At 35.4% G+C, this 14,850-nt stretch overlaps 2 protein-coding genes across 3 annotated transcripts in view; one reads left to right on the top strand and one right to left on the bottom strand.

The window, feature by feature from the left end:
• The window catches only part of LOC126741501 (cilia- and flagella-associated protein 44), a 34,338-nt gene extending 26,410 nt beyond the window's left edge, over positions 1 to 7,928 (bottom strand). Inside the window, exons 1-11 of the mRNA XM_050447921.1 lie at positions 7,698 to 7,928; positions 7,306 to 7,451; positions 7,081 to 7,243; positions 6,880 to 7,025; positions 4,248 to 4,411; positions 4,064 to 4,194; positions 3,868 to 4,008; positions 3,638 to 3,820; positions 3,324 to 3,566; positions 3,156 to 3,272; positions 2,900 to 3,094 (exon numbers count right to left, since the gene is read on the bottom strand). Of these exons, the coding sequence (XP_050303878.1) occupies positions 2,900 to 3,094; positions 3,156 to 3,272; positions 3,324 to 3,566; positions 3,638 to 3,820; positions 3,868 to 4,008; positions 4,064 to 4,194; positions 4,248 to 4,411; positions 6,880 to 7,025; positions 7,081 to 7,243; positions 7,306 to 7,451; positions 7,698 to 7,751 (1,683 nt within the window). The 5' untranslated portion in view covers positions 7,752 to 7,928. The remainder of the gene's footprint in view (positions 1 to 2,899; positions 3,095 to 3,155; positions 3,273 to 3,323; positions 3,567 to 3,637; positions 3,821 to 3,867; positions 4,009 to 4,063; positions 4,195 to 4,247; positions 4,412 to 6,879; positions 7,026 to 7,080; positions 7,244 to 7,305; positions 7,452 to 7,697) is intronic.
• Positions 7,929 to 8,194: 266 nt separating this feature from the next.
• On the top strand, positions 8,195 to 14,355 carry LOC126741505 (uncharacterized). 2 transcript variants are annotated; one of them, XM_050447927.1, is made up of 8 exons: positions 8,195 to 8,325; positions 10,974 to 11,121; positions 12,523 to 12,590; positions 12,677 to 12,851; positions 12,903 to 13,142; positions 13,198 to 13,505; positions 13,819 to 14,075; positions 14,140 to 14,355. In XM_050447927.1, the coding sequence occupies exons 2-8, from the start codon at positions 10,984 to 10,986 to the stop codon at positions 14,334 to 14,336; spliced, it is 1,383 nt and encodes a 460-aa protein (XP_050303884.1). In that variant the 5' UTR covers positions 8,195 to 8,325; positions 10,974 to 10,983; the 3' UTR covers positions 14,337 to 14,355. The 2 variants fall into 2 exon arrangements, with proteins under 2 accessions (XP_050303884.1, XP_050303883.1); XM_050447926.1 differs by lacking the exon at positions 8,195 to 8,325 and having other exon boundaries at positions 10,907 to 11,121.
• Positions 14,356 to 14,850: the final 495 nt, after the last annotated feature.

Below are 14,850 nucleotides of genomic sequence, written 5' to 3'. Positions count from 1 at the left end.
TTGGAAATGTCAAAGTGGGGCACATTATCAGACGTCGACGAATGGTTAATGAAATTTGATTGTATAAATACCTCACCAAAGAACAGTGCCAAAGCATCAACACTATGTCTTGTGGGTCTTTAACTACCACGTCATCGGGTAGCCTCATCATACCAGGAATCCTGGTGCCAGCCTTCTTAGGACCAATAAAATTCCAAAAGCTAGATGGGTCCAAAGAAATATTTCTTTCGGTGTTTGATATATACAACTTATATTCATTGCGTATTTGTAGTTTGATAAGGCGTCTAAGAGAATGGAATTTATTTTGAAAGAATGGAGAATTGTACATTTTAAAGTCCTTGAAAGCCTTTTCTTTCCTATAAATGTTCTTAATCAATTCTCGAGAATAATAATTTTGGAAATCTTCTTTTACGTTGCTGCTTAAGAGGAATGTGTGCGGCAAATATGCCATTCAATATATCATATAGGGCTCCACATGCATCATTAACGTTAGAGGATAAATACACAGTAGACCAGTCAGCTTCAAGGATCGAGTCACAAAGGAAATTGAAGTTGGCCTTTCTAAAATTAAAAGAATGAGATAAGTTTTTATTAAGCTGAAAATTATGGACACGTTTGCCTGAGACAGTAAAATCAATTTCCAGTGCAGGGTGATGCAAATCCTCCAAGACAAAAGGCACGTCACTACGCGAAACAGTACAGGTGAAGTTAGATAAAACAAGATCCAATAGTCTGTTATTATAGTTTAAGATGTAATTACACTGAACAAGATTAAAAGTGTTAGCAAAATTATTCACAGCAATAGACTTTTGACTAACATGATTACCTGTAGGTGAGTTAATAGAGAAATCAGACACGTTAAAATGCAACGTATGCGCGTTGCTTAATTTTGCCTTTAAACACTTTCCTATGCGTCATGATTGATTCCCCAGCCGGTATATCTGAGTAATGAAATTTGGTATGGTGGCTTATTTTACTCGCACCTTTAGAAAAATCTAATGCAGGGCAACCAATGTTTGAAAGTATCATAATTTATATGGATTACCGATGGCCAGCTTGGCGATGCACCATCTGATGTAACCTAATTTTCAACTATTTGTCACAAATCAATCCGACAGTACTTTCGAAGGTTCACACATGAACAGGTTGAAATTTAAAAACTCTGTATATAATGTAAGTATAAAATATACAGTTAGTTACCTACTTCCTTATATATTGCATGGTAATTTTCTATAACTTTAAAACCAGTTTTCAACTACTCCAAAAACCCTATCTAGGGGTAAAAAGCTATGTCCACGCACTGGAAAATGCAGATGTATATTTTTAATATTTGAAGCTTCAGTATGTAACCGAAATAATAAAGTATAAAAGATTTGCGAGTGCTTACTTTGGCTACCATAGCCATCACAAAATAATCTTAGCAAATCAAGCAATTTAAGGACTTAGGGTTACATTCGATACCAGTCTATCTTTTGTTCCACATATTGCAGATATAGTGAGCCGAAGCTATAAAATCTTGGGATTTATTATTCGAAATACACAGCATTTTAACAATATATTTACGTTAAAATCATATTTTTCGCTCGTTAGAACCATTCTTGAATATGCTTCGCAAATTTGGTCTCCTTTTTATCAATGTCATATTCAAGATATCGAAAATGTCCAACGAAAATTTTTGAAATATCTCTGGTTTAAATGTGACAAAGTGTATCCGGAGATCGGTTTTCCACATCAAACTTTACTTGACAGATTTTCCATACGACCGCTTAATGTTCGACGTAAATCAGCTGATCTGCAGTTTTTATGTAAATTGGTAAACCACTTTATCGAATTGGGAATGTTAAACTTTCACCTTCCAATGGTCTTAACAAGAAATCCTCCTACCTTTTACTCAACAAGAGCCAGAACTAATATTTCTAAACTTTCTCGCTTGCGCAGAGCTGGGGATGTATCTAATGCTGTGCAGAGCCAGTGTGAAATATTTAGCTGCATCATTAGAAATATTAAAAATGTAAACTTTGTGGTTTAAGTTCATTAAATTGTTATCTTTATTCATTGTACGTTAGTTTTGTATTTGGATAGTTAATTTTAAGTTTAGGTAATTAATTAAGTTAAGTTTAAGTAATTATGATATTTTTCCCACTAAATAATTGGATTTTGTAATCTGTTTATGTGGTGTAAATAAATAAATAAATCAATATCTGGGCCTACTTCAATATTTCTAATATATTTAAGAAGGGCTGAACCTGCTTCAACATGCTTGAACATGCATATCAAGGCAAAATGATATTAAATTACTAGGATTACCTTTTAAAAGGTCATAAAATATATTAGCCCCCTTATTTTATTCGTCTGCAGCAGGATTTGGAAAAAAATTAAATTAAATTCGGTCACAAAGATTTCATAGAACATAGAAAAAAGTTGCTGCAGCTGCTACATAAATATTTCATATAGTTTTCTATGCTTAAATCAGCACTAAGATAATTTTCTTGTGGTTGTTTACAAGAGTAATGAATGAAAAAAAATTAAATATGATCGTAAATTGTGACTTGTTCATTTTCGCTTTTTATAAAATATAGCCTAATTTAAGCTTATTGGGTTTTGCTTTAAATCAATCCATATATTGCTTGAATAATATGGGACTTGTTTAGTTTTAAAACAAAATAATAAATTCACAGACCAATTTACAGGGGACTCAAGTTTTGCTGAAACGCTCATATATTAGTGGATGTTAGTGTGTCTTTTATAGTACATCTAAACCATCTAAACCTAACTCAACATCAGAAAATTGTGAACTTCTTAAGTTTTGCGGGCAAGCTACTGAATTGTCACTGTGACAGCAAACATTCGCGCCGAACTATCACGAATGTCATCTGCTGACAGTTAAATAAAGACCTACAATATGGGGGTGCCAAGCGATACAAGTAACGATATCGGAAGTATTGAAATATCCTATAGGCACGAGCAGCTGATGGTGATCGGGTATATTTAATTTAAAAACGAAAATTGAGCAATCCTCCCCGGCCGTTACCAATATGGTGCCTTGTGGGTTCAGGGACATGGCGGTCACCGGTTTATTGTGAGGTTTGATGACCTAAAATCGAGAAAAAAAATACAGTCAGCTCTTTTATAAACTATTTTCTGTCGAAAATAACCTGCGGGATATTCAAAGTTATATCGGAATCCGTGTAATTATCGGGGATATTGATGCAGAGCACCCGAACTTGCCCGTCGGAAAACCCCGCAAGCAGTAACTCCCCGGTTTGATCAATCTGTAAATAAAGTTATTTGACTTTTGACTGCGTTTAACTCGATAATAGTACCTCGAGTGGTATCCAGAGCAAAGAAACGCCTCCGGCGGGAAACTTGTGGTCAAGCACCCGTCTCTTTGTCACATAATTGTACAGGTAAAAGGTGCCAAGTTCACCCAGGGTGGCAACGTAGGTGGCGAACGGACAAGTGGCTAAACCGGTGATTTTCCCGCCGTGGCATACAAATAGTTGCTCAGACGGTTGCGGTTCTTCTTCGGTATTCAGGTCTATCAGCCAAATGCCTCCGTTACCATCCTAAAAGCGGGAATTTCAGCTGATTTCTCGAGTGGACATCTAGCAAACAATAAGGAGAGGGATTACCGTACCTGAGCGTACCAAAAGGTATCACTAGAATCTCCCGGTTTCCTTTTTTCGGTTGACATAAGTTTAACTCCGGGGGTGTAAAAGTCATATGTGGGATCTACCAGAATGACCCTGTCGTCGTCGGGAGGGTCTGCCTGGTCGATTTTTTCAAACCACCACACTTTTACGTGACCGTCCATGGACACCTAGAAAAACTCATCATTTTTGCATTGATTTGCTTGAATCAACTGACCGTCCACAGTTCCCCTTCTAAATAATTAAATTGAACTATTGGGGCGTCGTGGCATTTTCTTCTCAGTGATCTGAATACTTCAAAGGTAATGAGACCGTCGTCCCATACGAGGATGTTGCCCCACGAACAACCAGATACCACCTAAACATTTTTTTAACAGTAATGCAGTAATGCCCGATGTCAAAGAACGTCTTACTTTGGCATCGGGCATAGGCAACACACCCAAAATATCCGAGTATTCGGTTTTGCCAAAACGTCCCAGTTCACCCTTCAGCTTCAAGCCGGTAAATGTGGAGGCCATTTTCCAGAATTTGATGTGGGCAATTCCTGTAACAACAACCATTAGGTTTGTGCCGCAATATTAGATCTTAGGGACTTGCCACAAGTAGTGATCTCTCCGGCAACATATGGGGAAAATTTCACCCTGAAAACGTCGTTCACATAGGACTTTGTTCTGAGTAAAATCGAATGGTTCCGCCAGTCCCATACTGTTATCAAATAATCAGGTTCACCACTTTGGGAAACCAACAAGTCACCATCTGGACTGTAAAATGATTGTAATAAGAATACTGCCGTTCTAGGTACGACAACAGGTGCGAAGATCTCTTTAAAAAGTCCTATCTATCGTCTAACTACCAAATTTGCATCTAATACTAAGTCAAGTCTAAGGTTTTCTCTTAGTAATGTAATGTAATATGTTTTCAGCACACATAGTCCAAATGTATGATTTATTTTAAGTCAACTTGTCCCATATATTTAAAGCAAAGGCTTTTAGTGTACGACTTGTAGCAATCTATTTTAACATTAAATAATAATTACGACTTTTTGATTTAATAAATTTAAAGTGTAGACTTTTTGCATTAAAACACGTGGTGAAGAAGTGATTGTGCTATTAATTATATTATTTAATATCTAAATAAAAAGAAGGTCTTCTAGGGTACTAAACAAGTTTTAAAATATTTCCTTGAAAGTATTTTAAAGTGTACAATCGGATTTATTAAGGTGAGCCGCGGTTTTAGGTTAGGATTTTATGGCGGATATTTTTTTTACATCCTTAATGAAAGGGTGAAAGCGGAAAACTAACTCAAATTGTTAATTATAAGATAAAATACGAATTTAAAAAATGCATTGTTGAAATTCCACTTTAGGATTAATATTTATTTGTTGTCTGAAGAGGATGAACCTATTTCAGAAGAACCAGTAGAATGCGCAGCAAAAATCCTGAAATCTTATGTGTTATCGGCTATCAAAAATGTTGGTAAGTATACAATCATGTCCACAAAATAAAAAAGTTATATCTAATGTACGCGCCCTTTATGATTCAAAAGAAGAAATTTAAAAAAAATTGAAAATTCCTATTTATTATTAAGAAATGTAAGTCAGCTTTGACAGGCTGTTACTCACTTTCTGGTGAAAGTACGAGGATAAAATGTTATCACTTCGTACAGGCATGAATCCCAATCATAAAAAATTAAATTTCTTCCTTCTACTTAATCTCAAAGCGGAGCAATGAGCAAATTTAAAAACTGATGTAAAAGTCAACTTTGACAGACTCTTACTCACTTTCTGGTGAAGGCCTGGGGATATAATTTTAACACCCTATACAGGCATGAATTCCAATCATAAAAATGTTAATTTCTTCCTTCTAGGTAAGCTAGAAGCGAAACAATGAGTAAATTTGAAAACTCCCTTTTATTAATCAAAAAAGTTTAAAAGTCAGCTTTAACAGGATGTTACTCACTTAGTGGTAAAGGTGCAAGAATAAAATGTTATTAAGGAGGACTTGCATTAATCCCAATTATAAAAATGTCAATTTGCCTTTTCTAAGTAAAATGGAAATAAAGTTATGAGCAAATTTCGAAACCCGATTAAGTTATTTTAAAAAAATTTATAAGTCAACTTTGATTGGCTGTTACTCACTTTCTGGTGAAAGTACAAGGATAAAATCTTCACACTCCGGACAGGCATAAATCCCAACCATAAAAAGTTAAATTTCTTCCTTCTACATCAGTTAGAAGTGAAGCAAAGAGGAAATATAAAAACCACCTCTTATTATTCAAAAACATTTAACTTTGAGAGGCTGTTAGTCACTTTGTGGTGAAGGTGCAAGAATAAAAATTTAATAAGGAGTACATGCATCAATTCCAAATATAAAAATGTTAATTTTGCTTTCCTAAATAAAACAGAAATAAAGTTATGAGCAAATTTCGAAACCCTATTAAATTATTTTAAAAAAAATTTTAAAGTCAACTTTGACAGGCTGTTACTCACTTTCTGGTCAAAGTACGAGGACAAAATGTTAACACTCCGTACAGGCAGGAATCCCAATAATAAAAATTTAAATTTCTTCCTTCTACATTAGTTAGAAGTAAAGCAAAGGGGAAATATGAAAACCATCTCTTATTATTAAAAAAAATTAACTTTGAGAGGCTGTTACTTACTTTGTGGTGAAGGTGCAAGAATAACATTTTATTAAGAAGTATATGCATCAATTCCAATTATAAAAATGTTAATTTTGCTTTTCTATGTAAAATAGAAATGAAGTTATAAGCAAATTTCGAAACCCGATTAAGTTATTTTAAAAAAATTTAGAAGTCAACTTTGAGAGGCTGTTACTCACTTTGTGGTGATGATGCAGGAATAAAATTTTAGTGCGGAGTACATGGAAAACATATTTTTTATCCAGATAATTTTGGATGTATTTTTTATTTGTTTAATATAAAAACACTTGAAGTCAATGTACTGTAAAGTTTACTTTAGAATACAACGTCGTATCTTTGACGAAAAATATGATGTCTATAAATGAAAGTCATTATTACTTCAAGTCCAAAAGTCATCTCTATCAAAGGTATTAATTAACATTCCTTTAAATATAATATTTACAATTACAGGCTGTTATTATATATATAAATTACAGTGATACGAATTTTTAATTAATTAACTTCAATAAACTCTAATGGGACCTCTTGTCTTAGCACGTCATTATTACCCGAGTATAGTAAGTAAACTTACTTAAAATCCATATTAGTAAAAGTTCTTTCGGCTCCCTCCCTTAATACGCACACAATATCCAAGGAGGGCCAAACGTACATTATTATGATCGGATTTGTCCCACATTCTGCTACAGCAAAGTACGGATAGATCGGGTTTCCATTTTTCTAAGCAAACCCTTAATTAGCTACAAATCTGCACTAGTGAGAAATTAGTTTGTACCCTGATATGTCCGATTCCGCCCCCCAAAGCGCTCCTCCTAAAAGTGATTTCCCTCTTGGGAACGTCAAAGAAATTAATGAAATTTCCAGAAGAGAACACCAGAGAGTTTTCGTCCAGTACGGTCAGGTTGAAAAACTTGCGACAGTCGTATCCGTGAGAGTGACTAGCGTGGACTTAAGGAGGAACAATTTGATTGAAAAATTCTTTAATGTGCAAAAAGGATACTCGAATTCTAATATATCCAGTCCCAAAGTGCCATTTTCGCTTAGGCTCGGTCCGGAAATAAAATCATCCGGATCGTAGACGCTGCCCTCGTCTGTTTCTTCTTCTTCGCCTAAATATTCGCTGGTGCCGTAAGTAGTTGTACCTTCCTGTAAAGAGATTTGTGTTGGGAAGTGAGTTGGAGTGATTTTACATTTCAGCGCCTTCAACCATTTAAGAGATGACGCTGATTGTCGCATGAAGAATATAAAAGATTTGGTTCTCTTTGACCAAGGGCTTAATTATGACCAATAGGCAATAACAAGCCAGTGGGTGCTAGTTTGAACACTTTTTGAGTTAGCTTTAATTCGAATAATGCCCTCACAAAATAAATTCTACAAAATTCGTTGTCTCACCTCGGTTTCGGTGTCCTCCGGAATGTTTTCAGCCTCACCCTCCGTATCGGACATACTACTATAGGTTTCTCGCAATTTTTAAACCTTTTAAGCTGACTTTTAATTGATTTAAGGACTTAAGTCACTGTGATCAGCTGATTGAATGGCATCGAGGTGATTGTTTGAACTGTTGCTATAGCGAGGGGCAAACCAGCCACATTTGTTGAACGTACAAAGTTTTATCGATGAAAGTTTTGCCCACTGAGGTTCATCAATATAGCCTTAACGCTATGGCAATTTAAACCAATTGGATATAGACATTGGAACATGGACATTAGAACATCGTTGGGTTTTAATGTGACGTCAGAATGGAATGTTTAAGGAGTTTTCAATAATACTTGATTTGATGCCCTCATATTTGCAATGATAAGTAGTTTGGCGAGATTAGATAACATCTGGTCCAAAATTATTTATAAAAAAACAACGGAAAGATAAAATTCCGTCCGGATGTATTCATTCATTATTGAAAAAATATCGTTCGATTCGGAGGTGCGAGTTAAAAAAATTGATTTTTCACCTTTTTAACGTATTTTATTTAAAGTAAGATTAATTAATTTGATATATAGTGGGCTTAAAGGGCATAGAAAAAGTAAGTATGATTATTTCACTTAAGACCTTCCAACGAGAGAAAAATTCACAGCATTTGCGGATGATTATACAGTAGATTCTAACGGGATGATCCTAGTTGAAGTGCTTAATTTGATTATTCAAAAGATTATTGGTGCATTAAATATGATTTTGATTTAATTATTTTTTTTTATTAAAAGATATATTAAATTTGCTGGAATGATGGCTCAGGGTAAGGTCTATTTATAGTTAAAGTTTCGTACTTTTACATCATATTAGTGCATAATTTAATTGAATATGAATGTCACTTATTAATTTTTTAATTCAAAACTACATTAGCTAAGAAGTTGAAATTGTATGGAGTGACGGCCCAAGGTACCAAGGATTTATGTTAAAAGTTTCCTACTGGTAGGTCTTATCAGTCGGAAGTTACTTGAGCTAAAGCGATTTGAGATTATTTATTTATTTTTATTAAAAACTACTTTAGTTTAAAAGTCAAAATTTTCTGCAATTATCTCTCAATACAAAGTCTATTTACGCTGAAAGTTTTCTGCTCGTAGGTCTCACCAGTCAAAAGTTATTTGAGCCCAAGCATCATAGTAGTGCATAATTTAATTGAATATCAGTCTCATATATTTATTTTTTCATTCAAAACTACTTTACCTAGAAAGTTGAAATTTCCAGGAGTGATAACTTAAGGTATCAAGGGTTTATCTTGAAAGTTTCGTACTGGTAGGTCTCATCGGTCAAAAGTTATTTGAAGCCAACTTTTGGGTCAAAAAAGTGACATTTTAAAGTGCCATAATTCCTTTAATTTGTCTCAAAACTCATTGTAACCAAGTGTTTTTATTATCTATTTGGTGAGAACTTGCTGCTAGTTCAAATATTTTTGAAAAAATTGGTGAAAAATTCCAAACTTTGAAAAACCTAGTGCATCCAACGTCTATTTCATCATATCATCCCCAAGTACATATATCATCCAGTTTTCGAGACCAACTTCTCGGACAAATCCATCCAGCAGGAATTTCCTAATTAATATAGCATTAAAACAAGTAAACATACTAGGAAATCCTTTATTGCCAATTCTACATAACCATTACGTAACAAAACCTACCTTTAACGATGTAGTGAGTACATCATCATCTGGTATCTGGTAGTCGTATTGTTGCACTAGCAATGATCTAACCAAGGTGCATTCTTTTAGGTATTGATCAATCAGCCTCAAAGTAGATCAATTAAAACTAGTAATCGATTTTTTTCTTTTCTTGAAGAGTTGTGAAATAAAAGTGCATCTTGCAGGAAGCTTATGGATATAATCCATCCATACCAGGAGATTTGAAGGGGGAATGGGAATGATTTGACTGATAAATAATGCAAATAAGTTCCTTTAATACCTTATTACAAAAACGAAGTGTCACACCCTAAAAATGAGACTCCTTTGAAGAGTCACGTCGCATGTTTTGTTCATTTTAATTTAATTAAGTATGACATTACCGATTACTATACTTTGCATTCTGAACCTAAGAACCACTTTCGATTGATTGATAATGGGTCCTTAAAAGCTTTTCTTATAATTTACGACAAATATTTATTTATTAAACGAGATTATCTAAAATTACGATGATAAGATAATCCCCGACTAATCTCCCGGTAACTCCGTTAAATCGCGGCTAACGGTTATTTTTGATTGATTTTCAATTACGTCATTCGAACTTATAAGTTGACGCGTGACATTTATGACAGACGACAAACGACTTTGACAGTTATACCTGATACCTTTCTCAAGTTTTATTCATTCAACTTTGACTAACTAATTTATTTATTAATATTTAATGAACGGATTCTATTTAGCCTGACTCTCTATAATTGGAGTTAGTGTGGATAAGTGCCAAAGTTGCAAGCGTTCATTTATAGTTGCTGTAGGTTGACAGCTATGACGGATGACAAATGACGTATTTGACAATTATGAGGTTGACGTTTTCTTTTATAGTTATAAGCTTATCCTATGTCTTAGCATGCTTAGAATAACATAGAATTGTCTTTTGCTGACTGGAAAAAATGCAAAATGAATTTGGTTGCCTGGAAATTATTCTCCAATTTTTGGAGGAACATAAAGACTGCTTCCCTGGACCCTTTAGTACCTAAAAAATGGGTTAAGAGCCTTCAATACAAATGGGTTCTTGGAATGGAAAATTGATTCATAATGTTTGGAAAATGTGAAAGAATATTCGCCAGATTTCCTAGACGAATGAAAAATAGTTTTTTTTGTTTTGAAAAATTATATCCATACTATGTGCTCCTAATAATAAATTAATTTCGATTTGTTCATCAACTTCGCAGACATTAAATATGGATTTAAACAACATTTTTTACAAACATGTCTGGCTCCTTGGCTTTACACGTACTAGAGATAACATTACATACATAGTTAAACCAATAAAAAAAAATTATTTAATACGTAGGCCATTTGTTTATGTTTTAACTATCAAATGTTTTAGAGCATTCATTAGCGTTAAGTGGTATTATATGAATAGAGAGATAAGGTATAGTAGATAAACAGAATTTTAATTACATAAAATTGGTGCGACGGTCTCGAGCCTAATAATTTCAATATTCGTTAAACCGGTTATAAATATATCCTCATACAACCCTCTAATAATTCTTTTTTAGCCAACCAGAGATGATCTGGTCAATCCTAAAACGGGCCAGAGGGAAGCACTACTTAAGGATATTTTCAGTAATAATCCTGCTTCAGATGTTCATCCTTTTAAGCAGATACAACAAATCCAGTAGCATATCGGAACCTATAATAGAAAAGGTAAAAGAATAAGAATTTTGAATGTTTTGACTCTCGACAAGAAGAGTTCTTACCAAGATCTCGCCATAACGTCAAGAAGGTCATCTGTCAATATAAGAGCCCAGAGGAAAATGAAATTTTGCTTAACGTTAGTCAGAAATAAATCGTCTAGTTTAGTAGTAACCAAGTTAAAAGGGAGAAGCCGAGTATTGAGTCTCGAAACAAGGAACCCTCCTAAACTGTGTATAGCAGCTTAGACCATAAATGGTTTCCTGAGGGAACTCAAGAGACACGAAGAAAGAGGAAGAACTAAATTAAAATTCAATTTGGTTTTCTTTCTTCTACGTCACTGGTTTAAGCTGAACATGTTCTGTATCCTCTTTGTCTTCATTTATTTTGCAACACAGTGGTTCCTTTTCCTGCTAGAGCTTGGGTGCACAGGGGGGTTAGTCTGGTTTGTAAATTTAACTTTTTTAACAGCTAAAACTACAAAGGGAACGCCCCATGAGGTCTTAAGGTTAAGTAAGTCTAATCTTCTAGGCGCATGGTCATAGCTCTCTTATTAGTCCAGATATATTGCGAATTTGCGAAGTGCTTTCATTTCTTGAAGTGTATGACTTCCAGCTGCCTGGAAGTACAGCAAGACTTTCCTTTTCTTCTTCCAGTAATAGAACCTACAATAATCCATCTGCGTTTTAACAGATTTTGTTTATCTTCAGAGCAGCTGAATTTCAAGCTGTCTGAAAGTAAAGCAAGACTCTCCTGCTCTCCTTTTTTCACTGAAAGAAACTCTGCTGTAGTAGAGCACGAATCTACTGTTCTCCTTTTTCCACTGAAAGAAACTGCAAGTTTCCTTCTTTGTCTAGTAGGATCTTGTGTATCTCTAGAGCAGTTGAACTATATGACTTCCAGCTGCCTGGAAGTAGAGCATGAGTCTTTTGTTCTCCTTTTTTCACTGAAAGAAACTTCAATTGTCCTTCTTCGTCTTAGAGGATCTTGTTTGTCTTCAAAATAGTTGAAGTGTACTACTTCCAGCTGCCTGAAAGTAGAGCATGAATCTTTTGTTCTCCTTTTTCCACTGAAAGAAACTGCAAGTGTCCTTCTTCCTCTAGGAGGATCTTGTTTATCTCCAAAGCAGGTGCGGTGTAGCTGTCTGAAAGTAAAGCAAAGATCTACTTATCACCCGGTGTTTTCGTGATGAGAAGAAGACGCTGGTATAATTAATTGTTTCTTAGTTTAGTCCTGATTTCAACGAGACCATAAACCGCAAGCCTCTAGACGTTGACAATCACATATACACGTTGTTTAAGCTACTGTTAAAGTAGGCTATTAGAATTGACTGACAATGAAGTCGTCCTAATAAATAAGATTGTGCGGCAAAAGTTGTGCAACATAACTTACTAAAAGATGCCTTACTTTTAGGTGAAAACGGCACCTCCTTCCCTAAACGCTTCCGTCGGCTTATGGCAAAACGTCGGAGGCAAATCGCAGTAAGTAAGTATTTTTAATTTGAATCTTTCGCTCTCATCATCATTATCAGATCTAAAGCTCCTTAGGCTAGTCATAAAATTTTCAGATTTCGGTTCCTAGTTTACTCGGCCTTTCTGGACGTTAGGTCGAGTAAGCGGGTGGCGATAATCGCCGTTACAAGAACCGCGAGTAGAAAGAAACCGGCGCTAGAAGTATGGTGCAAATTTTGGTACTACTCCAATGATGGCGTTTATGTGAAACTTTTGCCTGGAAACTTGAAGGTTTCTTGAGCCGAATAGCAATTTTCCATTAACAAAACCACTCATTTGTAGATTATAAAGGAACATTGGAACTTGTACTATAGTGCTTACTACCTGTTTTGTCCATTAGAATTGGACGAGTCAGTACCAGATGTGGTTAGTGTCTTAACATCTCCAAATCAAGAACCAGAAAATATGTTAAAAATTATAAGAAACTACGTTGGAGACGCTCAGTGGGATCCTTTCGAATTATCTTTGATGGTTGACAATATGGCGGTCTGTGTAAAACCTTTACATTACGATTACAACAAGGTATAATATACAAGGAGAGGAGTTTTTCAACAACTTATTACCCATCATATTTCAGGTGATGGAAATCTTGGAATTCATTGAGCTCTACCGAATAATGGGAGTAAATCATTTTTTCTTGTACAACCATACCGTGGGGCCCCAAGTGGACTGCATTCTAAGACACTACGAACGAGAGGGGCTCGTGACAATACTACCATGGCAACTTCCGATTGTATCCCAAAAAGAAATTAGAACCGAAGGAATATTCGCTTCGTTAAACGACTGCCTTTATAGGACGATGCACCGATATTCTCACACTATATTTGTCGATTTTGATGAATTTATTATACCGAGAAACAGTTACAATTATTCCCAGTTGTTTCAGTAAGTAAATTGTCATTCTACCGGTTTGTTCGCACATTGGCGTTCGACACAATTCGCACAATTACACTTATTCACACACCACAATTAGTCCACACTAGTCAGTAAGCTCATTGGAGGACTCTTCTCTGTATCGACAATTTTTTGAGGTTCTAGTAGTCGCTCCTAGTTGGTTCCTGAGGCACGTAGAGTCGTCTTCCACTAAAGCCGCTTGGTAAACACTTTAGCTTTGACATTCTTCCACTTAAGTGACTTCGTTGGAGTAGATTCCGCTGGTTTCTGAAATATACTAAATCATTTAATTCATATCTTTCAGGTCATTAAGCAAGGAGCACGACCTAAAGCGTATCAGTAGTTTCTCGTTTCGAAATGCCTTTTTCTATCGTCAGTGGCCGGACGATGAGCGAGCGAAAACGGCCAATGTAACGGAAAAACTGATCGTTTTAAGAAAAACGCGAAGAAAAACTGAATTGCACAAACACAGGACGCGTTCGAAGATGATCGTGCGACCCGAGTTAATTCAGATGGTCGGCAACCATTTCATTTGGGAATACTATGATAAAAGCAAATTTGGTAAGTGCCTTTAAGAGTAAATGATCCCTTGGCTTCATATGTTGTTGTTTTTTTTTTAATATAGATAATATGAATGTGAAAGAGAGCGATGCCTTCATGCACCATTACAGGGTGTGCGAGTTCGGCGGTGACGACTGTGTGACCTCAACATCCACCGTCGATACGACCGCGTATCGATATAAAAACCCGCTGATTGACGCCGTAACGAGTCGATATGAAAAGTATTTTGTTAAATGTAATCTGGCTGATGTGGTTGAATAAATTATTAAAAAATAAAAAATTGCTCTGACCAAGATGAAGCTGGCTAAAGGCAAACTAGTTGCCAAATTAAATGCTCCGAACGGGTGAACGGAGACGACAATATATTTGCCTCCTTCGAGCGAGGCAAGGCGAGGCATTACTGCAGGAAATAACCTTCTAAAATTATATCCCGATCTTTAAGTTATTTAAGCTAAGGCTGTTCAGTTTTCAGAGACCCGTCACTAATAAACTTTCTTTGTGAAACTTTTCCACTGCTAATAGAGTGGGATATCTGAGGAACTACCAAAGCTGGACTAATGAAACTTACTTTAAAATATTCAGGAAAGTTTCCTTAGTTCCCTTATGTCCTTAAAATGATTTAAGTAAAGAGAGTCCAGTATTCCTGGCATCATAGACCTTTTATCAAACTCTTTATTGCTAATAAACTGGGATATCTTAAGGGATATCTAACCTTTGTTTAGGCCTTAAAGGGATTCAAGTTAAGGCTGTTCAGTTTTCCTGGCATCATAGACCG

This window comes from Anthonomus grandis, chromosome 10 (genome assembly GCF_022605725.1).
Source record: "Anthonomus grandis grandis chromosome 10, icAntGran1.3, whole genome shotgun sequence".
Taxonomy (NCBI): domain Eukaryota; kingdom Metazoa; phylum Arthropoda; class Insecta; order Coleoptera; family Curculionidae; genus Anthonomus; species Anthonomus grandis.
The sequence above is the reverse complement of the archived record's forward strand: the minus strand, read 5'-3'. Positions and strand labels throughout refer to the sequence as shown.